The following is a 26395-nucleotide window of genomic DNA, read 5'->3' as shown; positions in this document are numbered from 1 at the left end:
TTGCTTTGACCTGTATGAATCTTGCGCCTGGTATCTGGAACCCTTAGGGCGTCTGGATTTGCCCCTTTGAGCTCTGTCTGACACAGGAAAGGACCAGTTTTTTGTAGGCCAGTGTCTACTGAATCTTGGTGGCTGCACTTGTAAGAAGTCTTTAACAGTTTGCATAGACTTAGCTTTATCTTCCATTTTCTTTAAAACCTCTTCTGCCTTAATACCAAACAGAGAATCATGCTGTAAAGGTGCATCTAGCAATTTAGCTTTAACATGATCAGGCAAATTCTGTTCCTTTAACCAGGCATGCCTCCTAATCACTGATCCAGTAACTGCGGCCCTGCAGGAGGCCTCTAAGGAATCAAAACCACATTGCAAGTATGCTTTCCAACTTGTTCAGCTGCATGCACTAATTCCTGTAATTCTTTATTTTCTGCACATTCTGAAATCAACATAATTCTCTGCGTCAGCAATCCCATAATATGTTGTTAGTACTTAAGCATATGAAATTGACAGTTTAAGGCCCTGATTGCCAAGGTTGCAGATGTATAAACCTCTTTTCCACATCTGTCCAGTGCCCTTGAATCTCTGTCAGAGGGGGTAGGATTTTTTGCTGTTGAGGCCTTAACTCCCTTTGGACCCTGTGAAATAATTTCAGGATCAGCAGCAGGGTTTCTAAATAAAAATGTATCTGAGTCAGGGATCCTGTAATATCTGTCAGGCTTACTGGGAGCCGGAGGTAAGGAGTCAGGGGTCAAGCTTGACTCCGAAAACACATCGTCCACAATGTCTAAAACAGGGGGGGCATGGCTAAAGGCCTGTGCTGAGGAAGAAGGAAATCCCCGAGTCTCTTTTTTGATTCTGAGAAGTCTTGACTCTCTCAGTGAAAATGCTCCCTCAAAGTATGCAAGGTTTCTCCAAATGAATAATCCTCAGGAGGAGATGCAGATGGAATAGACTCCTCAGCATCAGAATCCTCATAGGGAGGTATAGATAATTCCTGATTAGAAGAGGAATCAGAAGAAATAGAAACCTGATCTGAATATTCATAATCAGTGTCTTGCCTAGGCCTCTTATTAGGAGGAGGATGGGTACCCCTGATCAAGGTAATAAGGTATTCAGCCATTTTGATTATCTGTTTTTTAGGCACAGAGGCCTGTGCACATGGCTCATACGTCGTTTTTTCAGTTTTAGAAGTTGCTTTTGTCTTTGGTTTTGAGGTCTGAATGCACCCTCAGAAGCCGGTGCCTGCTCAGTGGCTCCGGACCCATCAGAGGGAGATTTTTCCGTCGGTCCAATACCTTGAGAGTATCTTGCAGCATGCTGGACTCCACATGGGTGTTGGTAGAGGTCTGCGACTCGAAGGTAGCGGGTATCAGGGGCTGCAAAAGCACCTCAATGAGTACCGGCGACTGGCTTAGGAGAATCTCGACTGCCTTTCTCTGTCCTTTTCTTTGCGTTTTTTATGCACTCCGGTAGTTGGATTACTATCAGACGACATTTCTGGGTAGTTAAATTAGTTTCCAAAATACTTTGATGCAAAAATATACTGATGCTTAATGGTGCGTTGGTTAAATCTAACACAAAACCGACAGCTAGGCACGCTGTGATCAGGGTCTAGGTAAGGAATACAGTATAAATGGAAATCCTTATGAGGTATTTGCTTCCCATAAATAATACAATTATTAACTTTTTCTGACATTGGTAAAAAGCAAGAAAACAGTTTCCCCAACGGGGTACTTAGCTTTAGTGAAGACTTTGGTTCTGAAACTCAAACACGAATATTTCAGTAGTCGGCCGACCGGCACTTGCGAAATGCTTCTGCTTCGGGCACCACACGGCAAGAAAGATTGATCAAAATGGAGTCAGCTGCATGTTTTATACCCCTGACGACCTGATGTCATGGAAGAGAAGACAGCAAACGACACAGGACCCAAGACTTTGGAATTCAGGCCGACTGAGGGCAACCTGCCAGCAGATTACCCAAATGTAATGACTGCAACAGTGAAACACGAAGAACATCCTTTGTTTTATTACCCCTTCTTACTTTTTAGCATAAAGACAGTGCCTGGTTAGTTTGTCTAATATTTAATGCTTTAGTTATTTCCAATTCAGGTTTACAAACTAGTTCCAAAGAAATATACAATATACCACATCAAATCTCATATAGTACCCTTCGGTTTCACAGCTCCATCCAGACAAAGGCCCATCATAAATAATGCACACAAATCTGGCTTCAGAATTATAGAAAGCAGCAAACTTACTTTAGTAATGATTTGGCTCATATGAACCAAGGCAGGTGTTACCACTGGATGTCTGAAATCAGATGTTGGATACAAAGCTGCTGTAATCTTCAAATAAACTATCTAAAGGAAATAAACAGTATCAGTAAATTAAATAAGATGAAAAAGAAATCTGCTAATTAAAAACAGCTCATTATTTGTTTTCAATTCCTCTCATGACAACCCTCTTGGCAACTAGAAACCCCCCCCCCCAATCAAGGAAAATGTTACCTACCTATCCTAATTCCACTTCCAAACCACAAGCAGGTATATAAAGTACAGTTGTGTAAAATCCTACCTTAACAGTAGGTGTCCTTTTCACTGTTGCAGTATTCATCACCTCAGGGATTTCCTGCCAAGGACAGCCTAACGTCTGACCAGTATTCCAAAGCCTTTATTACCCAGGGAGCACTGTATATCAGACATGTGCTCCCCTCGCAAACATAGTGCATAAAGTTAATGTATGTATATGCCCAATTCAGAAGTGAAGTGCCATAAGAGAATTAGGACTCTCAGTGGAAAGGAGGACATGTACATTCAGAAAATGGAAGGAATGGAGAGAAGAAAAGGAACCTCTCGGACAGAAGAAAAATATCATCCATGCAAAAGGAAGAGAAAATGAGGCAGGAGGGAGTGAATGCTGCAACAGTGAAAAGGAGGACATCTACTGTTATCATAAGATTTTACACAACTGCACTATGTCCTTCCACATCACTGCCACAGGAGTCATCAACTCTGGGAGAGTACAAAAGCTGCAGTGAAGGCAAGGAAAAGCTCTCTTTAAACTCATGCAGGGTAGTCTTGGCAAAATCTGCTGTGGGCCTGGAAATGACATTCAATTGGTAATGGTTTGCTAATCTGTGAACAGAATACCAAGTAGCAGCTTCAAGGATGGAGTTGGTGTCCAAACCTTTAAAGAAAGCCCCCAAGGAAGTCACTGCTCTAGTAGATTAAGCAGTCACAAAATCAGATATCGGAGTACCACGAAAAGAATAATAAAAAAGAAATGGCCTTAGCAATCCAGGAGGAGATAGCTTGCTTACAAACTCCCAAACCCAATGTCCTGGTATGAAAATAAACAAAAAGCTGATCAGATTTATGAAAGGTTCTTGTTTTGTCCAAATAATATCTGAGCTGTATCTGAGCTGTCTATGTAAATCCAAAGTATGAAGAACCTTCTCAAGTGGACTGTGGAGAGGTGAAAAAAGAAGAGAATTGGTCAGACTAAGGGAAACATACAATAAGGATTCATACAGAAAAAGACCCTGTCTCTGAAAAACTCAAAAAGAAGAGAGACTGCCATCAAGATCTGCAGTTTAGATACCCTTCTGGCAGAGGTTAAAGTAACCAATAAAACAGTCTTCTAGGTGTAATGTTGAAAAGCAGCAGCAGGCTGAAAAGGAGCCAAAGTCAGCTTTTCAAGGAGAAAATGAAGATCCCAAGAAGTAGGAATGGACTTTCTTGAGGGTCTAACAAGAAGGATGCCTTTAAGAAACTGCTTGAACTCAAACCTAGAGGTCAAAGGAGGAGTAAGTGGCAGACAGGCAGAAATGGCGGACAAGTAGGTTCTGTAGCATATCACCAAAGAGGTGTTGCAGCAAACACCTCCATCAAACCCATGCACAGCAAATGCACAAAACCGCGAACGCTGACATCAGCGATTTTTTTTCCCTGGTAAAGAAATCGCTTGCCTCAAAACATAAACACATCATTACAAAGTGGGGCTTCACCCCACACACCCCCTCTCAACTAAATATATGAACCTCCCTGGACTACATGAAGAGAGACATGGAAGAGCTCTCCGATCTTGTAGCCCAGGCAGGTATGACCCTAGCCCTGAGTAGCATTCTGCCATCACCCAGAATGATACCGTAGTACAAGGACAAAATGATTGACTTCAACAATTGACTAAGCTTCTGGTGTCATTTTAAGGGGATACAGTGTCTGTCTGCTTGGGATGACATGGTCGACAGACCACAATGATTTGCCACAGATGGCCTGCACCTGTCGCCCCTGGGATTCCAGATACTGCCCAAGGCTCGTGCTGCCCCATAGTGTCTTTTTTAGGCAAGGTTCAAATAACAAATTCACCACCGTAACAGGAACAGGCAAGCAAAAACTGAGGGTAATGTGACTCAATGCTAGAAGTCTAAATCTCAAAATGCACTCACTCAAGGCACTCCATAAAATGGAGAACATCGATATCTGTGCAGTGACTGAAACCTGGTTCAAGGCTCCAGAGAGCACCCCTGCACTACCAGGCTCTAACTCATACCACACTTTTCAGCCATGTAACCTGGACCGAAACACCAAAGGCGGAGGTGTGTCCATATTCATTAAGGATATCCAGACCTCCATGCTAGTTGCTCAGCATAATGCATTCGATGTTATCCAAGTGCAACTAACTCTGGGCAAAACTGCAATCCAAACTGTAGCTTGTTACAGATCCCCCACCATGCCCCAGGATTCCCACTCCTCTTTTCTTGATGTACTGGAAAATATTAGGGTTCAACCAAACACCCTAATGGGCGACTTCAACTACCCCACCATTAACTAGGAAAGCTACTCATGTACCAACTCTTTTGCTCAATGCTTTCTGGAATTCATAAACATCAATTCCCTGGATCAACTTATCCACACCCCCAACAGGGGCAACTATATCCTAGACCTAGTCATTACCAACATGAGTGACCAGTGTTCCACACCTGAAGTCAACTCCTCGTTGGTCTGATCCGACCATAAGCTAATCTCCCTTGATATCGAAATCCCACCCCCCCCCCATTAAGGAAACCACGGTAAAAGATTTCTCCAAAGCCAACTTCATGCTTCTTAAGACAGAAGTGGTGAACTTCATGACACCCATGCAGATGGACAATACAGTTACAACTGCTGAATCCTACACAAATGCACTCTATAAGCACTTACACAAGTGCATGGATTTGTGCCATCCCAAACAGAACCAAGACGCTATCCTCCAAAAAAAGGAAGCCAATCTGATGGTTCTCTACCATAAACAAACTGTACAACAGAAGGAAGAAACTGTTGCAAAAGAGAGTAAAATCCCTTGCGTGGAGGAGCTCCCTGGTCAGCCTCAGTAAGAAGCTGAGATCCCTTACAAGACCCTCCAAAGCTAGCTACGAAAACAAAATCGCCACTAATTCTAAGGACAACCACAAAGAATTCTATAGCTATGTCAAGAATCTCGATGACAACACCCAGATCTGCTCTAAGTTACAGCACAATGGCACGAAAATTACAGAACCAACTGATATTGCCAACATCCTGGCAGATAGGTTCAGTGCTAACTTTACCTCCCCACCCCCTAAAAGAGCCCATATCTATACAGGAAGAATGCAGAGTCCCTGTAAACACAACTACGCAGGTAAAAGCTGCACTCTCTAAAGCCAAAAACACAGCATCCATGGGACTGGACAACATCCCAGGCTGCGTTTTACACCAACTTCAGAACGAACTGGCTCTCCACTTCAGCACCATGTTCAATAACAGTCTCGCATCAGGCTTTTTGCCCACTGAATGGCGCACAGCAACAGTTATCCCACTCCACAAAGGGGGAGCCACCACTAATCCAGGGAATTATCGACCTATTAGCCTGACGAGCCTTGTCTGCAAGTTCATGGAACGTATCATCATGGAACTCATAAACAAAGACATTGATAACCTCCAAACTCTGGATCACACCCAGTTAGTGTTTGTGAAAGGCAGATCATGCCTCCTGAACCTGATCGACTTATTTAAGGCAGTCACCAAAGCCATAGATGAGAGTAAGGTGGTTCACACAGCCGATCTTGATGTTGCCAAGGCTTTCAACACCATCCCCCATTCTGGAATTATAGCTAAACTCACTAAACTAGGTATAAATCCCTACGTCACAAGATGGGTTGCCAACTGGCTCACTGACAGAACCCACACTGTAAAAGTTGCAGACTCCAAATCTGACCTCAAATCAGTGACAAGTGGATTACCACAGGGTTCTGTCCTTGGACCTCTCCTGTTTGGTATCTACTTCTCTGAAGTACAGGCTAACAAAGAAGGCCTCTGGCTAACAAAGTTCGCAGATGACTACAAACTACGAGCCATAGTCAAGTCCCCAAATGATGTGGACATCCTACAGAAGGGCCTCGCTGAGACAGATGCCTGGTGTCAGAGCCATGGCCTCAAGCTCAATGCAAAAAAGTGCAGTGTCATCCCCTTTGGTAAAAACTCTGTACCCATGAACTACCACATAGGCAGCAATCTAGTTAACAACAAATGTGTGATGAGACCTTGGGACCCAGGTGGACAGTAGTCTCTCCTTTGATAGTCACATAGCCACAGTAGTCAGGAAGTCCTTCTACGTGGCACACCTTATCATAAAAGGGTTCTCATCCAGGAAAAAAAGAGCTCATTGCAGTACAACGCCCCTTTCGGAATGTATCTCACAAGATATCTGCAGCAGCTGGAAAGGCCAGAGAAGTACCTCACAAAGAGGATTACTGGCCTCAAACAAATGCCCTACACTGACCGCCTCAAAACCTCCAGCTTTACTCCGTAGCATATCGCCTACTCCGAGGTGATCTCTGCCTAACATATAAAGCTATGTCAAACCTAGAGCTGTTGGACATGCTACACCTAAAGAAATCCCAATTCCTCTGAGCTACACACTCTAGGGACCTTAACCTTGTCACCACAATAAACAGGACATGCTGGAGGGATAGATTCCTGTCCCAGAGACTTCCTGTACTCTGGAACAGGCTACCATCTATGTCAAGAAAAGTTCTTCATTAGCACTCTTCAAGAAAAATCTTGATGAGTGGATGGGAAATAGGAAATACACCCCGGGGATCACTTCTGTACGTCTGCTTGACAGTGGCCACAGGAAAATAACTTTCTTGGGTGGCATAAGCCATGGAACCCTGTTGGCTAGGCTTATGTACGCCCTTGGGCAGATAGCCTAGTACCTACCTATGAACTCTGAGATCGCATTACAGTGGGAAAAATGGCAAACTTACAAGGATGGCCAAGAGATTTCTTTCCCATGGAAAGAAATCGCTGCCAGCGTTTGCGACTTTGTGTGTTCGCTGTGTGTGTGTCAAACAGGCATTTGCTGCAACTCCTCTTCGAGTATTTGATATAGATCCAACAAGTAAGCTGTCAGTGAATATGCCACGCCAGCATGTAGTACCTCACATACATAAGGAAAAACCAAGGGACCCCCACCCCACCCACTGAAAAGGGGTCCTGGTGATGTTTAAGACACCAAACAGAAAATCTCTTCTATTTTGACATGTATGATTTTCTGGTATTGGGTTTCCTGGCCTCCTGCAGAACCCTGTCCTCAGAAAACTGATGTCAGAAAGGAGTAGACAGATGAGGGTGAAGGAGAGTTTCTTTGACCTGTGTGAGAAGATGCATGTGATGAGGCAACCTGTGATGACTGCCCCTGGTCAGATGGGATAGGAGGGAGAACCAGTGCAGCCTGGGACAAAAAGGAGTCACTAACAAGTCAACTAACAAGATTTCTGGAGAGTCTTCTCCATTTTGTGAAAGTCCCATGGAAGAAGAGGAAGAGGGGGAAGGCATACAGGAACATATCCTTCCAAGAGAATGTCATGGCATCCACTTCCTTCCAAGTCAAAAAGGACTTGGGACTCTGGAACAGAACTGATGGAGCTGCCTGTTCAGAGGGGAGACAGAGGGATCTAATTGAGGAATACCCCACCAATGAACTATGTCCAGAAATACATCTCTGTGAAGCATCCATTCGTGAGGCTATGTCCTGGACCTGCTGAGAAAATCTGTCAGAAGACTGCACTCTTAAGATAGACTGCATTGTAGGATGACCTGAAAATTGATAGCTATTTCCCATGGCTGAAGGGCTAGCCTTCAAAGAAGGTAAGACCCTTGTGCCCCCTTGTCTGTTGATGTTCCACATGACTTTGGTTTTGTCCATATAAAACCTTCAAAAGACCCAGGAACCAAAGTTCATGGAAATCCTGAAGGGCCAGAATGAGAGCCCACATTTCCTTGATGCTGTTGTGATCCACCCTCTGCTGTGGGTCCAAAGGCCCTGCACCTTCAGGATGCCTGAAACTGCTCCAAACACCAGCTGTTTAGCATGTGAGACTAGTTCTTGAGATGGCTGAAGAGGGTGGAAAGGTATACTTAGATTGAGAGGTAGCTGCTGAATCCACCTGTGAATTTCCAGTTTGAAACAAGGGAGTAGAGGAATGGGATGGTCCAGCAGGTAGTGGTGCTGAAGCTACACTGATCTTAGGTAACACTGAAACTTCCTCATATGAAGCCTGGCTGAGGGAAGCATGGGGATACTGTAGGCCATGAATCTCAGAGCTCTGAGAAACCCCTTGGCTGGAAGAGAAAACAGGAAGCAGGGACACAAAATATTGTATAAGGGACAAAATCTTGGAGGCAGGAAGAGATGCCAGCCTTAGAACAGTCTGGAACCTGTAGCCTAGGAAAACGTGCTCTTGAGATGGAGTTAACATTGACTTCTGAAAGCTGACAGTGAGCCCCAGGCTGTGTAACAGAAGCTGGGTAAAAATGAAGATCCTGTACCAGCTTGGAATGGAATGGAGCCTGCAGCAAAAAGTCACCCAGATAAGGAAATATCTGAATGCCCTGAAGCCTGCAAAAGCTGATTACAATGGTGGTCATTTTGTGAACACCTGAGGTGCTAAGGAAAGCCAAAAGCAGAAAACTGAAAATGGAAGGGAAAATCAGAGCAACATAAATATTTCCTGAACACAGGGTGGATAGAAGGGTCTTATTCACAAGATCGAAGACCCATATAATCGACTTTCATAAGAAGGAGACCACATCAGCAAAACTCCAGATAACTGAAAGCTTACAACCACAAAACCCCGAACATCAAACTCTACAAGTGAGCAGATGTTTGATCATCACTTAAAGGCACAGTTCTACAATGAAACACTGCCTACAGCAAATAACTATCACTGGTTTGAATTGCAGATCACTGTACAGTGAGGATCGGAAAATTTACCCTTTTCTCACTGTAGTGCGATCTTGGAGTTGGTGTATATAATTTAGGGGGGGGGTGCAGGGATGCTTGCCCCCCCCCCAAAACGAGTGACAGTTATTTGCTGTAGGCTGTCCTCACCTACGTAGCAAGACTATCCCTGGTCTCTTCCTTTCTGCTATCATCCTTGCTCTATGGTGCACCTCTTCTTACTAACATTCTATCCTCTCTTAAAACCAAACTGAAATCATGCTACAACAAAACAACAAAATTTGTAACACTCCTCCCACCACTGCCTATCACTAAAAGACAAGTTTGTGCGCAAAACCCTTCAGAGCTTTCCTGTCAACAGAAAGAGGGATGCTGAGCCGTGAAAAGACTACGCTAGGAACAACAAAACAAACGTCCACACACTGGCATAAAAAATGCACCAAAAAACAAGGGAGATGGATGAATGGATGGATGGAGGGGCTAGTGCAGCAGTGATCATATGAACATCTACTGTTATGTTCAACTTACACAACTGTACTACATTTATCATACTGATCACTACTGCAGTAGCCTTAGCTAACTATATTTGGGAGTTGGAAGAAGAGTCCAGGAACCCCTGGAGAATGTTCCTACTAAGGCTTTATCTGGACCTAGAAAAGGAATCAGGCTTATGGTGTTTTGTAAAAGTATGTACAGAGGACCAAGTGGCAGCTTCAAGAATATTTCCAGAATCCAACCCTTTCCAAAAAAACACAGACTAATTCAAGACCCTGGTGAACAGGACCTCAAGACCCTGGTGAACAGGACCTTAACCTTGCTTGAAATAGATTGGTTATGGCAAGTATAACAAATAGTAATCGTCTTTGGCAACCATTTGGACACAGGTTGTCCCATCTTACCCTCACAAGAAATCCAGGATTGATATGAAGATCTGAAATATTTAGTTCTGTCAAGGTAATACCAGAGTTGTCTATGGACATCCAAGGTAAGGAGTATACATTCTCCCTCATTTTTACATTCATTAAAGAATTACAGAGAGATAGACAGTTTGAGTTAAAGTAAACTTGGATGCCGCTTCAGGCATATTCCCTGTCCCTATAAAAAATGAGGTAGGGTTTACTCACCATAAGAGCTTGCAACTCAGACACCCTTCTTGCAGAGGACAGCGCAATCAGTAAAACTGCTTTCTATGTTAAGAAGCTAGCTGGTTCATGCAGCAAGTGTCCGCTTCTCTAACACAAATTTAAGATCCAGAAGAGGGGCTACCGGTTTACTCAGCGGCCTCTAATGCAAAACCACTTTCAAGAACATTTTGACTCAAGACTGCCTTGGGATAAGAGGCTCTATTAGCAGACATACTGAAATAGCTAATAAATGAACCCTGAAAGAAGAATAAGTAAGGCCACAGGATAGTAACTCACACAAATTTTGTTTTTTTTTGTGTTTTCTTATACCTGCACTTTTAAAAGTTTGTTTGTTTGAATTTAACTGTTGAGGCTGCCCACTCAAGTGCGCTAGCCTGTGTTTAGAATTTACTGTACTTTTTCTGCTGTTTTTCTGTTAAAAAAAGAAAAAAAAAAAAATCTCCTCGTTTCCCGCCTTTCCTGACCTAGAATAGTCCCTTATACAGGCATTGCTGTATTCTGGACTTTAGAATAGTTCCTGTGTTGCCCATTTCCTTACTTGGATAGAAGGAAGCTTCTTTGTTCACCAGTGGGAGTGGGGTGCTTTGAGCAGCCTATCTGTCCCTGGAGGAGTGACCTCAGCACAAGTTGTAGTTTATTGGCCGTTTTGGGCCAATTTCTAGCTCTTTAAAGTTCCCTGTATAAAAACCCACTCTGGTGAGGTTTTGTGCGATTTTGCGCATAGCGCAGCATCGGGCAGCACCGCTTAACCAGGCTTAAACCATTCTCGGCTCCACAAAGTCTGCTCTTCACTTTTTCCCTTAGATCTGATCTATTCTCTCAAGTAAAGACCCTATTCTCAACCTATAACCTAGCACTGCTCTTACAAGCAATTATATAAGTTAGCACTAATAAACTAATAGCACTACATCCTCATATACTCCCTTGGAGTACTCGTCCCATATTGGTCCTTTTTGTCAGCCTTAAAGGAGTTACTTATACTAGACCGGCATGTCCAAAGGTCAGTTGCTAGTTTCCTCTCCAGTCCAGCTGGTGAATCTGGGAATCCTGAGGCAATGTTACAACCGTCTCATGTACACAGACAAACCTCTCCTCCTCCCAACAAGTACTAATATATATGTGAGAGAGACAACCATATAGCCAAACTGGAGGCTAAGCTCTCTCAACACAGTACTGGTGCAGCCAGTCAGGGGGAGAAGGTAACCATACACCCCACAAATCCAGTCGCACATAGACATACCACATCATCAAATTAAACACAAACACACTAAAACATACTCGGAGGCTCTAAATACAAATCTGCCTAAGCAGCAGAGACCTCCAAAGCAGACATCCTAGCAACCTCTACCACAAAACAAAAAAAATGAAACACATACTTCACAAAATCAGTGTGCCAAACAGTCACAGCCCTTAAGGCCAAACAACACACCTGATACACTTGCAATAGGCGACTCTGTCAGGCACAATGACGTCCCACTCACCAGGCTGAACAAGGAGAAGGTCACGGAGAGCTGCCTGTCGGGCGCTAGGCTCCGCCACATAACACAAGCACTCAGGTCACTCCAAAGCAAGTACAAATATGACTCTGTCATCGTCCATGTTGGTGTGAATGACCTGAGCCGTTCCTCCCTGGGCTACATGAAAAGAGAGACAGAGGAGCTCTCAGATCATGTAGCCCAGACCCTGACCTCAAGTAGCATCTTACCCTCACCGAAAATGATGCCACAGTATAAAGACAAAATGATCAATTTTAAAAATTGGCTAAAGTTCTGGTGTCATTCAAAGGGGATCCAGTGTCTGTCAGCCTGCGATAACATGCTCGACAAGCCACGTGCTTCACTAGGGACGGCTTGGACCCGTCACCTCTGGGCTTTCGGATACTGGCAAAGGCTCTTGCCACCCCCATAGTGCCTTTTTTAGGCAAGGCTCAAAAGACAAACCCACCTCCATAGACAACACAAGGAAAAACAAACTAAGGGTAATGCTACTCAATGCCAGAAGTCTAAACCTCAAAATGCAAGCACTCTAAGCTCTCCTCAGCATGGAGAATATCGATGTCTGTGCAGTGACAGAGACCTGGTTCAAGGCTCCCGAGAGCACCCCAGCACTACCAGGTTATACCTCATACCATGCTTTTCGACCCCAAAACTCGGACCGAACCACAAAAGGAGGGGGAGTATCCATATTCATCCAGGATACCCACACCTCCAGGTTAGTGGCACTGCATGAAGCATCGGAAACCATCCATGTGCAACTAACAGTGGGCAAAACTGTTTTTCAGTTTATAGCCTGCTACAGACCACCATCCCAGACTCTGGAACCTCACGTGGCTTTCCTGAGAACATTGGAGAATATGACTGTCTCTCCAAATACCTTTATATTGGGTGACTTCAACTACCCAAGCATAGACTGGGAACACTACTCAAGCCCTAACAGCCTAGCCCAGAGGTTCCTGGAATTTATAAACTCAAATGCTATGGAACAACTGGTCACCACGCCTACAAGAGGGGTAAACATACTGGACCTGGTCATCACAAACATGGGGACTCTATGCTCTGCACCAGAGGTACACCCCTCATTGGTAAGATCAGACCACAAATTAATCTCGCTGGACATCCACATCCCAACCCCACCACCACCCCAGAAAACCACAGTAAAAAACTTCTCCAAGGCTAATTTCACACTTCTCAAAACCAAGGTGAAATCACTCAAAGCCCCCGGGCCAGTGGAAACTATGGCCCAAACAGCAGAATCCTATATAAATGCATTCTATGGACATCTTCAGGAATGCATGGATCATGCAATCCCAAATAAAACCAAGACCCAATCCTCCAAAGGCAGGCATCCTTGTCTGGTGGACGACTGCCATAAATAAGCTATACAACAAAAGGAGGAAGCTACTGCAGGATAGAGCAAAATCCCTCAATAAGAAGGCATCACTGATCAGTACTAGCAAAAAACGACGGTCCCTTATAAAATCTTCCAAGGTCAGCTTCGAGAGAAAAATTGCACAAGACACTAAAGATAACCACAAGGCTTTCTTTAGTTATGTTAGAAACCTGGGTGGCAACTCGTTTGGAGTTAATCCAAAATGACAAACAATACACTGAACCCACAGACATTGCCAACATCCTGGCAGACAGATTCAGTGCAAACTCCCCCCCCCTTCCCCCCCAAAAGAGCAAATATCTATCCCAGCAGAGAGTTGTCTCCCTGTCATCTCAGATGCTCAGGTAGGAGCTGCCCTCTCCAAAGCAAAAAACACAGCATCAATGGGACCGGACGGTGTCCCGGGCTGCGTCCTACAGGAGCTCCAAGAACAGCTAAAACCTCACATTAGGCTACGGTTCAGTCTCAGTCTTTTTACAGGATATGTACCCAAGGAATGGCGTACAGCAACAGTGGTCCCACTCCACAAAGGTGGAGCCTCAACGGACCCTGGAAACTATCTCCCCATAAGCCTGACTAGCCTCGTCTGCAAGGCCATAAAGCGGATCATCATGGAACTCCTAAACAAAGACATTGGGGAACTACAGACGCTACATCCTACACAATTTGGCTTTGTTAAAGGCAGATCCTGCCTCTTGAACCTGGAAGACTTCTTCAAAACAGTCAACAAGGCCATAGATGAAGGGAAGGTAGTCCACACTGCCTACCTGGACCTCGCAAAAGCCTTTGACACCATACCCCACTCTGGCATCATAGATAAGCTCTCCAGCCTAAATATCAACCCCTATGTCATAAGATGGGTTGCAAACTGGCTCAAGGACAGAACCTACATGGTCAGAATTGCGGGAGCTATGTCAGACTCTAAACCTGTTACTAGTGGCGTACCACAGGGCTCAGTCCTGGGACCGCTCTTGTTCGGTATATATTTTTCAGAGGTACAGGCCAACACGGAAGGACTATTGCTGACCAAGTTTGCAGACGATTGCAAACTGGGTGCCATAATCTACTCTCCAGCTGACACAGGCATCCTCCAAAAGGGTCTCACAGAGATAGACAACTGGTGCCAGAGCCATGGCCTGAAACTAAACGCCAAGAAGTGTATAGTCATACCCTTTGGAAAAAACAAAGTGCCCACAAACTACCACACAGGCGGTAATCCATTAAGTACGGAGAAGTAATTAGGGACCTGGGAACCCAAGTTGATAGTAATCTCTCCTTTGACAACCACGTTTCCAAAGTGGTTAGAAAGACCTTCTATATAGCCCATCTTATCATGAAAGGGTTCACATCTAGATCAAGGGAGGTCATTGTGCCCCTTTACTCATCCCTCATCAGGCCCATAATTGAATACAATGCCCCGGTTTGGGATGTACCTTATCCGACACCTGCAGCAACTGGAAAGACCACAAAAATACCTCACCAAGAGGATAAAGGGTCTCAAACAGATGACCTATGCTGCCAGGTTAAAGAAACTCCATCTCTACTCAGTTGCATACCGCCTACTTAGAGGCGATCTGTGCCTGACTTATAAAGCCATGTCCAACCCAGAATTAATCGACATGCTCCACCTCAAAAAATCCAAATCCACTAGAGCTATGCGCTCAAGGGACTTGAATCTCAACACAGAAATTAATAGGACATGCTGGAGAGACAGATTCTTAACCCAGAGGCTCCCAGCACTCTGGAATAGAATCCCAGTCCATATCAGGTAGAGCCCCTCGCTGACTCTCTTCAAGAGAAATCTTGACGAGTGGATGGGAGATCATAGGTTCACCCCGGGGATCACTTCTGTGTCACTGCTAGACAGAGACACAGTAAAGTAACCAAAAAAGGGCACGGTAAAACCCATTTTTTAAGGGGTGGTGAAAGCCAAATACACTCTGTCTAGGCTGATAAATGCCCTAGGGCATATAGCCTAGTATCAACCTATGAACCTAAATACTGTAAAAACCAGAGAACAACTAGCCCTGGATGGCTGCTGGTTATGTTGTTGGCACCAAATGGAAAACCTTTTCTGATATGATTTTAAATGATTTTAAGTTTTTATTTTATATGATTTTCTAGTAAAAGGCTTGTTTGCCTCCATTAGTACCTGCTGCATGTCATCAGTAAACAAGTGCCTAAAAGTAATTAAGACCTTATCATCCAGGCAGTCAACTGGAAATGACTAATATCTTAATGATCAGACACCCCTGTTCTTGTATTAGTAGATCCAGTCTGTGAGGAAGCTTGTGGTAATTCCCCTGGCCATTGCCGAAAGAAGGGAGAACCATAGAGGCCTAGGACAGAAAGGCGTCACCACAATGATCTTTGAGGATTCCTTCTAAATCTTCAGATGTACCCCCAGATATTACTGGAACAGATGGAAAAGCATACAAGAAGATACCTGTCCAAACAAAAGAAAAGGCAACTGTTTTCCAGGCCTTTCTTGCAGTGAGTCCTGGAACACAATCTTACCAGTTGACAGTTCAAAGAAAAGTTAAAGTCTACTTGAGGAACTCACCACAGATGGATCCAATGCTTGAAGGCCCTTGATCTAGTTTACATTCATGTGGGGCTGCCATGGTCCTGCTCAGCTCATCTGTCACCCAATTTTGCTCTGATGGCATGGAGAATACCTGTACAGTGAAGATTGTGCTGTGAAGCTATATGCCAATCTAACATGGCTAGTCTGCAAAGGGGGTACGACCTGGTTCCCCCTGCTTACTGATGTACCACATGACTACGGTACTGTCTTAAACCACTTTGAAGAGATCCAGAGGGCCAAAAATGGTTCAGAGAGTTGAGTGCCTTGATCAGGGCAAGCTTCTCTTACATATTTATGTTTTTGCATCTGTCTTTAGTGTACCATATGCCTGCACTTTTAACCCTCCTGAAACTGCTCCCCAAGCAAAGTCTGAAGCATTTGTGGTGACTTACTGCTTTGAGCAAGGAGGGAGAAGGGGGACCTGGATTTAAGGATATCTGTTGTTTCCACCAAAAAAAAGTCTTCTGACAAACCCCAGCACTGGGATTTGAAAATATAAAGGGTGTTGATGCTGGGATCAAAGAAATTTCAGCTACCACCATATCTTTCTCATGTGCAGTCCTGTCAGGGGTATCATGAGAATCAGAGATACCAACAGACCATAAATCCTGAGCTATTCCCAGGCAGTGTCTGAAGTCTGAGTGATAAACCTTAGAGGCAGCTATAAATACAAATCTATTTTTCCTGTGGAAGAAAAGCTCATTGAACTGAGGTGTCTAGCTGACATCCCAGGAACGCAATCCTGTATGAGCAAGTCAAACACTTTTAATTGTTCTCTATGAATCTTTGCTTGGTTAAGACAGTTCTTGCCCAATACAGATATTCCTGGCATTTTAAAAATTACTCTGCAATGATAAGCAAATCATCTAAATAAGGAAAATGTGGATGCCCTGCAGCCTGCAATGAGCTATAAATGGAGCTAGACATTTTGTTGACACTCTTGGTGCACTGGACAGTCCAAAGGTTAAGGTAGAGAACTGATAATTTGACCCAGATACATAAAACCTTAAGAAACATCTGAAGTCTGGATGAATAGGGATGTGATAAGTCTAGTGCTACCAGAAAACTTGAAAGAGAAAGAAGAGGTTACAGGTGGTGAAGTGACACTGAATTAGGGCACTATCACAAACAAGTTTAAGATAGCTAGATCCAGGACTTCCAAGATGACAGCTTGTTTCTGACCTTCCCAGTGTGAAAACAAACTCAACAGAGAAGGCCAGTAGACTTGTGTTTAGAGGTAAATGTCAATAACTGGCTAGTAAGTGCACTGCCTGGATGCCAAGAATAAAGAAATACAGAAGACCTAAAAAAATCAGCTACAAAAAAGTGAGGAAGAAACACTGACTGGGGAAAGTTCTGCAGCTATTCAGCAAAAAGCAATGCAACTTTCAGACATGTCTTCCAATAACCTACAGAAATATACAAGACAACTGCATATAGACCAGGTTAAAATAAACAAAAAGTACAGTTTTGTACCTACCATAAATGTAGATGTTCGAAGATCCACATTGCTGCAGTCCTTACACTTGGGTAGTCCGCTGTCCTCGGTCGGCCCGAATATCAAAGTATAAGGCTGACGTCGGTCAAGGCGCATTTGACTGACATCAGAACGTCAGGGTACAAATGCGCATGACCGACGTCATATCCTCAGTCTTTTCTTGCCCCAGATGTCAGAAGACCCTAAAAATAAAGGTCAAAACCAAAAGACAGCAAACAAACAACCAACCATCCTAGCACCAAAAATATGTACAATATATACAATATATACAATACACCTCAGATTGACAACCCAACCCACACAACCGCCTCTAACTACAGAGGGGAAGGAGGGAGGGTAAATTGGACTGCAGCAATGTGGATCTTCGAACATCTACATTTATGGTAGGTACAAAACTGTACTATGTTCTTCATCTCACATTGCTGCAGTCCTTACACTTGGGTAGAATCCCAAAGCAGAGGTAAGGGAGGATGGCCAAACTATAAGGAAGCAGGAGCTGCCAAAATGCCCTGCAAAACAGCAGTGGCAAAACCAGCCCTGGATTTAGAGTAAAGTGGTAGGTGATAATGCCTAGAGAAAGTATGCACTGAACTCCAAGTAGCTGCCTCCAAAATATCCTTAGTTGCCACCCCTCAAAAAGCTGTCAGTGGCAGTAGCCCTAGTGGAATGAGGCCTAATCCCAGCTGGAATCTCCTTGCCATGATGGGAATAACAGAAAGCAATGCAAAACCCAATCCACTTAGAAATAGTTTGTTTTGACACAGGCTTGCCCTGAGAACTCAAAGCAAAAGAAACAAATAACTGCTGAGACTGCCTGAACCCTTTAGTTCTGTCCAAATAATATCGCAACTGCCTGTGTACATCTAAAGTGTGCAAAATCTTTTCCTCTTTATTTTGGGATTTGCATAAAAAGTAGGCAAATGAATAGTTTGGTTTAAAGCCACACTAGAAACCACTTTAGGCATAAAGGAAGGATTAGTACGTAAAGATACCCTATCCTTATGGAAAATTAAGAAAGGCTCAACCGCCATAAGGGCCTGCAACTCAGAAACCCTTCTTGCAGAGGTAATAGCCAACAAAAAGCAGTCTTCCATGATAAAACTTTAATTCAGTAGTAGCTGCAGGCTCAAAAGGTTGTAGAGTGAGTTTCTCCAACACAAAATTGAGATCCCAAGCAGGCGTAGGAGCTCTTCGTGGGGGTCTTATATTCTTTGCCCCTCTAAGAAATTGCTTGAACAAAGGATGAGAAAACAATGGTGGGTCACAATCATAGTGAGCGAAATTGCTGCAGCATGAACCTTAATAGAAGAGAAGGACAAACCTTTGTCCAGTAACTCAGTAAGATATTGAAGAGCCACACTTAAATTAGGCTCAGAAACATCAAAATCCTTTGCTGCACTCCAAAATAAAAATCTCTTCCATTTATCTGCGTACACTTTCCTTGTACTAGGCCTTCTAGCCTCCAAAATAACATTCAAAACTTGCTGTGGAAGTGGAGGCCCACTATGGTTCAAAACAGAATATGCCAGGCTGTTAGGTGCAGAGAGTGAAGCTTGACATTGAGCAAATGACTGTCCTCCTGAGACAACAGGTGTGGAATCGAAGGCAAAGGCCATGGAGGCTTCCACCAGGCTTCTCAGTAATGGGTACCAATGCTGTCGAGGCCAATCTGGAGCTATCAAAATCATCCTTGGCTTGTCTTGTCTGGCCTTTAGTAGTACCTTTGGGAGGAGAGGCAGAGGCGGAAAGGCATACACATGAAGATTGCTCCAATTGAAGGAAAGAGCATCCACTTTCCAAGCTGTGGGATGAAACCTTTTGTGCAAAACTTTGGCAGCTGGTGGTTTAGTGAGAAGCGAACAGATCTATGTCTGGAGTTCCCCATGACACTGTCAATTTCTGAAATACATGAGGATCCAATTTCCACTCGTGGGGATCCATAATTCGTCTGCTCAACACATCTGCTAAGGAGTTCTGTGCTCGGCAGAAACCTTGCCTGAAGATTGAGCTGTAAACTGAGAGCAGTCTCCCACAAAATCATTGCTTGCCTGCATAGAGGATAATGAATGTGTTCCCCTTGCTTGTTGATGTACCACATGACAGTTGTGTTGTCTGTTAGAATCAACACCTGCCCTGGAAGAAGTAAATCCTTGAAAGCTATTAATGCAAACTGGACTGCTAACATCTCCTTCAAGTTGATATGTAGATGTTGTAGTCTGGCAGGCCACTTGTCTTGTATCCATTTTCCATTTAGATGAGCTCCCCAAGCTTTGTCTGAGGCATCTGTCGTTAAAATCTGACTCGCCTCTGGCCAGGTCACAGAGAGTCCCTTGTTTAGGTGACATTCCTGAGCCCACCACAAAATTTCCTTTTGAATGCAAGGTATTATTTGAATGACAGTGTCCAGATCCTGGCAATGCTGTGTCCATACATTTTTGAGATACCATTGTAGCTTCCTCATATGCAGTTTGGCATTGGGAAGCACCAGAATACAAGATGCCATGAACCCTAAGGCTTGAAGGACTGTCCTTGCAGTCAGCCCGGACTGATGAGATAGTTGATGGAAGTAAAGGGAAAGATTCTTTTGTTTGTCCGGGGTCAAAAAGGCCATCTGGGATGCTGTATTCAGTCTTACACCCAGAAAGCACATGTCCTGAGAGGGTACTAGACTGGACTTTATTTCGTTCACAGAATACCCCAGGCATCTTAGCACTGCTATCACATATTCCAAATGATGAAGAAGCTCGCCCCTTCCTTGAGCCAGAATCAGGCAATCGTCCAAATAAGGATAGATCTGTATTCCTTTTAGCCTGAAGAAAGCTATCACTGGAGCCAGAACTTTCGAACACTCTGGGGCGCAGTAGATAAGCCAAAGGGCAATGCAGAGAACTGATAGTGAGAAGTCCCAGCTCGAAAACGCAGATACTTCCTGCAACTTAGTCTGATAGGAACATGAAGGTAAGCCTCCTTGAGATCCAAAGTTACCATCCAATAATCTTTTCCCAGCAGAGGTAAAAGCTGCTGTAACGTCAACATTTTGAACTTGGGAATGTCCAGATAAGTGTTGAGGATAGATAAGTCCAAAATTGGTCTCCACGTGTTCCCCTTCTTTGGTACTAGGAACAGGCGAGAATAAAATCCTAGGCCCACTTCTGGCATAGGGACCGGCTGTATGGCCCCTATTTGGAGTAACAGAGAAATTTGCTTGTGAGCCTCTATTCTTTGTTGAGGAGGAACGTCTGGCATGCCTTTGAAAGGAGGCAAGGTATGGAAATAAAACCTGTAACGTGGTGTATGATATCCAATACCCATCTGTCTTGGGTAATTAGACTCCAATTTTCTTTGAAAAGTGCCAACCTTCCTCCCAAAGGTGCTGCCAGGCGAAGGCTCTGGCAGCTGAAAAGGTAGGTCATTGGGTCTGTTTACTTAAAAGGACTGACCCTGCCCTCACCAAGACTGTGCAGGAGAACTCCCTGTTCTAGGCCTGAAAGAGCCCTGAGCTCTGCCCCTACCACGCCTAGATCTACCCCTAGACTGGGAATCATAAGAAGGATACGTCCACCCCTTAGTAGGCCAATTTCTACTAAACATTGGAGGCTGAACCTGCAAAAAATCTTTAACAGTCTGCATAGACTTAGCCTTGTCTTCCATTTTCTTTAAAACTGCCTCAACAGGAGAACCAAACAACACATCAGATTGTAAAGGAGCATCTAAAATCCTTGTTTTAACATGGTCAGATAAATTTTGATCCCTCAGCCAGGCGTGCCTGCGAAGAACTGACCCAGTGGCAGCCACCCTAGACGAGGCTTGTACAGCATCAAAACCACATTGCAAAGAATGCTTACCCACCTGTTCAGAAACATGTACTAAATCTTGCAACTCTTTACAATCAATACCTTCGCCAGAGCATCAACCTTAGACTTCAATTGTGAAAGGAGATAGTTTTGGTATTTCAACATGTGAAACTGGCAATTCAAAGCCCTCATAGCTAGAGTGGAAGAAGTATAAACTTTCTTTCCCCATCTATCCAAGGCCCTGGCCTCTTTATCTGCAGGAACCAGATTCTTGACAACAGAAGCCTTAACACCTTTAGGCCCCTGGCTAACAGTTTCTGGGTCTGCCCTAGGACTCTTAAAAAGATACTTATGAGCTTCAGGCACCCTGTAATACCTATCCGGTTTAGCAGGAGCAGGAGGCAAAGAATCAGGATTAAGAGAAGCCTCTGTAAAAACATCTTCCACTACATCCAAAACAGGAGGTATAGCCAAAGGCCTATGCTGGGGTAAAACAAAATTCCCTAAGCCTTTTCCTGGAATCAGAGAAGTCCTGACCTTCCCACTTAAAATGCTCCCTCATGGAATGAAGAGTTTCTGAAAAAGAAAAATCCTCAGGAGGAGAAGCAGAAGGAGTAGAATCATCCACATCAGAATCAGAATAAGGAGAGTACTCCTGCAAGTCTTCAGCCAAGACTCTGAAACATCCAAGCCGGCTCAAAACTGACTAGCCCAGGCCCCACACTAGCCCTCTTATCAGGAGGGAGCAAAGGACGCCTAATCAAACAAATCAAATCTTCTGCCATTTTAAGCATATGCTTTGGGCACAGTTCCTGAAGAACTAGGGGTGACACCAACTGAAGCTAAACCTGGCCTGCCTCTGGGAGAAGCCTTGGAAACAGAAGGAGAGGGCCTAACCACCCTAGGCAGGGAGGGAGTATAGTAACCTGAGAAGCCCCATCAGCCTGACCTGCCTCCTGAGAGGCCACATCCTGCAATAACAAAGTCTCTCCCTGGGATCCCAAAAGAAACCTCCGTGGAACCACCGGCTCCACCGACACCTCTAAAGAACCACGTCCAGTACGGACGGTTCTTCTAGCCTAGGCTTAACGCTTTGTCCTTGCGTCAAGAAGCGGGCCGGAGCATCCAACGGCATTTATAATTGCACCGCTTCCGAAGACTAACCTGGCACAATCTAATCTTCTCTTTATAGTGCTTATTGAATCTAGCACAAGAGCGACATCCAACAACGCCGTGCTCAGGCCCTAAACAAGGAATACACAAAGTATGATAGTCTCTATGCGGTATCTGTTTCCCACAAGAAATACAATTATTCACTTTTTCTGACATCCGGTAAACCACTGAGGCAAGAAAAACTAAAATATTCCCCAACGGGTACTTAGCCAACTTTGACTCGGTCTGAAACTCCGAATCGAACAATTTCAGAACGCCAACCGCACTTGCAACGCTGCTTCTGCATCGGACCATGCGGCAAAAAGACTAAGGATATGGCGTCGGTCATGCGCATTTGTACCCTGGCGTTCTGATGAACAAGTACAGTTTTTGTACCTACCATAAATGTAGATGTTCAAGCATCCACATTGCTGCAGTCCTACACTTGGGTGAGTCCGTCCATATCGGGTTGACTTCCAATATCAAAAGTATAAGGCTAGACGTCGGTCAAGGCGCATTTGACTGACATCAGAACGTCAGGGTACAAATCATGATCGACGTCATATCCTCAGTCTTTTCTTGCCCCAGATGTCAGAAGATCCTAAAAATAAAGGTCAAAACCAAAGACAGCAAACAAACAACCAACCATCCTAGCACCAAAATATGTACACAATATACAATATATACACATACACCTCAGATTGACAACCCAACCCACACAAACTGGCCTCTAACTACAGAGAGGAAGGAGGGATAGGGAAATTTGGACTGCAGCACGTGTAGATCTTCGAACATCTACATTTTATGGTAGGTACAAAACTGTACTATGTTCTTCATCTCACATTGCTGCAGTCCTTACGCTAATTAGAATCCCAAAGCAGAGAGGTAAGGGAGGATGGCCAAACTATATAAGGAAGCAAGGAGCTGCCAAAATGCCCTGCAAAACAGCGGTGGCAAACCAGCCCTGGATTTAGAGTAAAGTGGTAGGTGATAATGCCTAGAGAAAGTATGCACTGAACTCCAAGTAGCTGCCCAAAATATCCTTAGTTGCCACCCCTCAAAAAGCTGTCGTGGCAGTAGCCTGAGTGGAAGGGGGCCTAACCCCAGTTGGATTCTCCTTGCCATGATGGGGAATAACAGAAAGCAATAAAACCAATCCACTTAGAAATAGTTTGTTTTGACATATACAGGCTTGCCTTGAGAACTCAAAGCAAAAAGAAACAAATAACTGCTGAGACTGCCTGAACCCTTTAGTTCTGTCCAAATAATATCGCAACTGCCTATGTACATCTAAAGTGTGCAAAATCTTTTCCTCTTTATTTTGGGGATTTGCATAAAAGTAGGCAATGAATAGTCGGTTTAAAGCCACACTAGAAACCACTTTAGGCATAAAGGAAGGATTAGTACGAAGATACCCTATCCTTATGGAAAATTAAGAAAGGCTCAACCGCCATAAGGGCCTGCAACTCAGAAACCCTTCTTGCAGAGGTAATAGCCAACAAAAAGCAGTCTTCCATGATAAAACTTAATTCAGTAGTAGCTGCAGGCTCAAAAGGTTGTAGAGTGAGTTTCTCAACACAAAATTGAGATCCCAAGCAGGCGTAGGAGCTCTTCGTGGGGTCTTATGTTCTTGCCCTCTAAGAAATTGCTTGAACAAAGGATGAGAAAACAATGGTGGGTCACAATCATGAGTGAAATTGCTGCAGCATGAACCTTAATAGAAGAGAAGGACAAACCTTTGTCCAGTAACTCAGTAAGATATTGAAGAGCCACTTAAATTAGGCTCAGAAACATCAAAATCCTTTTGCTGCACTCCAAAATAAAAATCTCTTCCATTTATCTGCACACTTTCCTTGTACTAGGCCTTCTAGCCTCCAAAATAACATTCAAAACTTGCTGTGGAAGTGGAGGCCCACTATGGTTCAAAACAGAATATGCCAGGCTGTTAGGTGCAGAGAGTGAAGCTTGACATTGAGCAAATGACTGTCCTCCTGAGACAACAGGTGTGGAATCAAGCAAAGGCCATGGAGGCTTCCACCAGGCTTCTCAGTAATGGGTACCAATGTTGTCGAGGCCAATCTGGAGCTATCAAAATCATCCTTGGCTTGTCTTGTCTGGCCTTTAGTAGTACCTTTGGGAGGAGGAGGCAGAGGCGAAAGGCATACACATGAAGATTGCTCATTGAAGGAAAGAGCATCCACTTTCCAAGCTGTGGGATGAAACCTTTTTGTGCAAACTTTGGCAGCTGGTGGTTTAGTGGAGAAGCGAACAGATCTATGTCTGGAGTTCCCCATGACACTGTCAATTTCTGAAATACATGAGGATCCACTTCCACTCGTGGGGATCCATAATCTGCCTCAACACATCTGCTAAGGAGTTCTGTGCTCCCGCAGAAACCTTGCCTGAAGATTGAGCTGTAAACTGAGAGCAGTCTCCCACAAAATCATTGCTTGCCTGCATAGAGGATGCGAATGTGTTCCTCTTGCTTGTTGATGTACCACATGACAGTTGTGTTGTCTGTTAGAATCAACACCTGCCCTGGAAGAAGTAAATCCTTGAAAGCTATTAATGCAAAACTGGACTGCTAACATCTCCTTCAAGTTGATATGTAGATGTTGTAGTCTGGCAGGCCACTTGTCTTGTATCCATTTTCCATTTAGATGAGCTCCCCAAGCTTTGTCTGAGGCATCTGTCGTTAAAATCTGACTCGCTTCTGGCCAGGTCACAGAGAGTCCCTTGTTTAGGTGACATTCCTGAGCCCACCACAAAATTCCTTTTGAATGCAAGGTATTATTTGAATGACAGTGTCCAGATCCTAACAATGCTGTGTCCATACATTTTTGAGATACCATTGTAGCTTCCTCATATGCAGTTTGGCATTGGGAAGCACCAGAATACAAGATGCTATGAACCCTAAGGCTTGAAGGACTGTCCTTGCAGTCAGCCCGGACTGATGAGATAGTTGATGGAAGTAAAGGAAAGATTCTTTTTGTTTGTCCGGGTCAAAAGGCCATCTAGATGCTGTATTCAGTCTTACACCCAGAAAGCACATGTCCTGAGAGGGTACTAGACTGGACTTTATTTCGTTCACAGAATACCCCAGGCATCTTAGCACTGCTCACATATTCCAAATGATGAAGAAAGTCGCCCCTTGAGCTAGAATCAGGCAATCGTCCAAATAAGGATAGATCTGTATTCCTTTTTAGCCTGAAGAAAGCTATCACTGGAGCCAGAACTTTCGTGAACACTCTGGGCAGTAGATAAGCCAAAGGGCAATGCAAGAGAACTGATAGTGAGAAGTCCCAGAAAAACGCAGATACTTCCTGCAACTTAGTCTGATAGGAACATGAAGGTAAGCCTCCTTGAGATCCAAAGTTACCATCCAATAATCTTTTCCCAGCAGAGGTAAAAGCTGCTGTAACGTCAACATTTTGAACTTGGGAATGTCCAGATAAGTGTTGAGGATAGATAAATCCAAAATTGGTCTCCACGTGTTCCCCTTCTTTGGTACTAGGAACGAGAATAAAATCCTAGGCCCACTTCTGGCATAGGGACCGGCTGTATGGCCCCTATTTGGAGTAACAGAAATTTGCTTGTGAGCCTCTATTCTTGTTGAGGAGGAACGGCGTCTGGCATGCTTTGAAAGGAGGCAAGGTATGGAAATAAAACCTGTAACCGTGGTGTATGATATCCAATACCCATCTGTCTTGGGTAATTAGACTCAATTTTCTTTGAAAAGTGCCAACCTTCCTCCAAAGGTGCTGCCAGATCGAGAAGGCTCTGGCAGCTGAAAAGGTAGGTCATTGGGTCTGTTTACAAAGGACTGACCCCTGCCCTCACCGAAGACTGTGCAGGAGAACTCCTGTTCTAGGCCTGAAAGAGCCCTGAGCTCTGCCTCACCACGCCCTGGATCTACCCCTAGACTGGGGAATCATAAGAAGGATACGCCCACCTTAGTAGGCCAATTTCTACTAAACTTTGGAGGCTGAACCTGCAAAATCTTTAACAGTCTGCATAGACTTAGCCTTGTCTTCCATTTTCTTTAAAACTGCCTCAACAGGAGAACCAAACA

General features: G+C 44.2%; 1 protein-coding gene across 2 annotated transcripts in view; it reads right to left on the bottom strand.

Annotated features, from left to right (window-relative positions):
• Positions 1–26395, bottom strand: part of NOP14 (NOP14 nucleolar protein) — a 1083467-nt gene that overhangs the window by 478024 nt on the left and 579048 nt on the right. The window contains exon 13 of one of the 2 annotated variants that reach the window (XM_044062921.1): positions 2256–2357. The exons of the other annotated variant lie outside the window; for it this stretch is intronic. Coding sequence (XP_043918856.1) covers positions 2256–2357 — 102 coding nt within the window. The remainder of the gene's footprint in view (positions 1–2255; positions 2358–26395) is intronic. 2 annotated transcript variants of the gene reach the window in all.

The sequence above is a fragment of the Protopterus annectens genome, chromosome 2.part1 (genome assembly GCF_019279795.1).
Source record: "Protopterus annectens isolate FY-2018-M chromosome 2.part1, PAN1.0, whole genome shotgun sequence".
Taxonomy (NCBI): domain Eukaryota; kingdom Metazoa; phylum Chordata; order Ceratodontiformes; family Protopteridae; genus Protopterus; species Protopterus annectens.
This window is presented reverse-complemented; position numbering and strand designations above follow the sequence as displayed.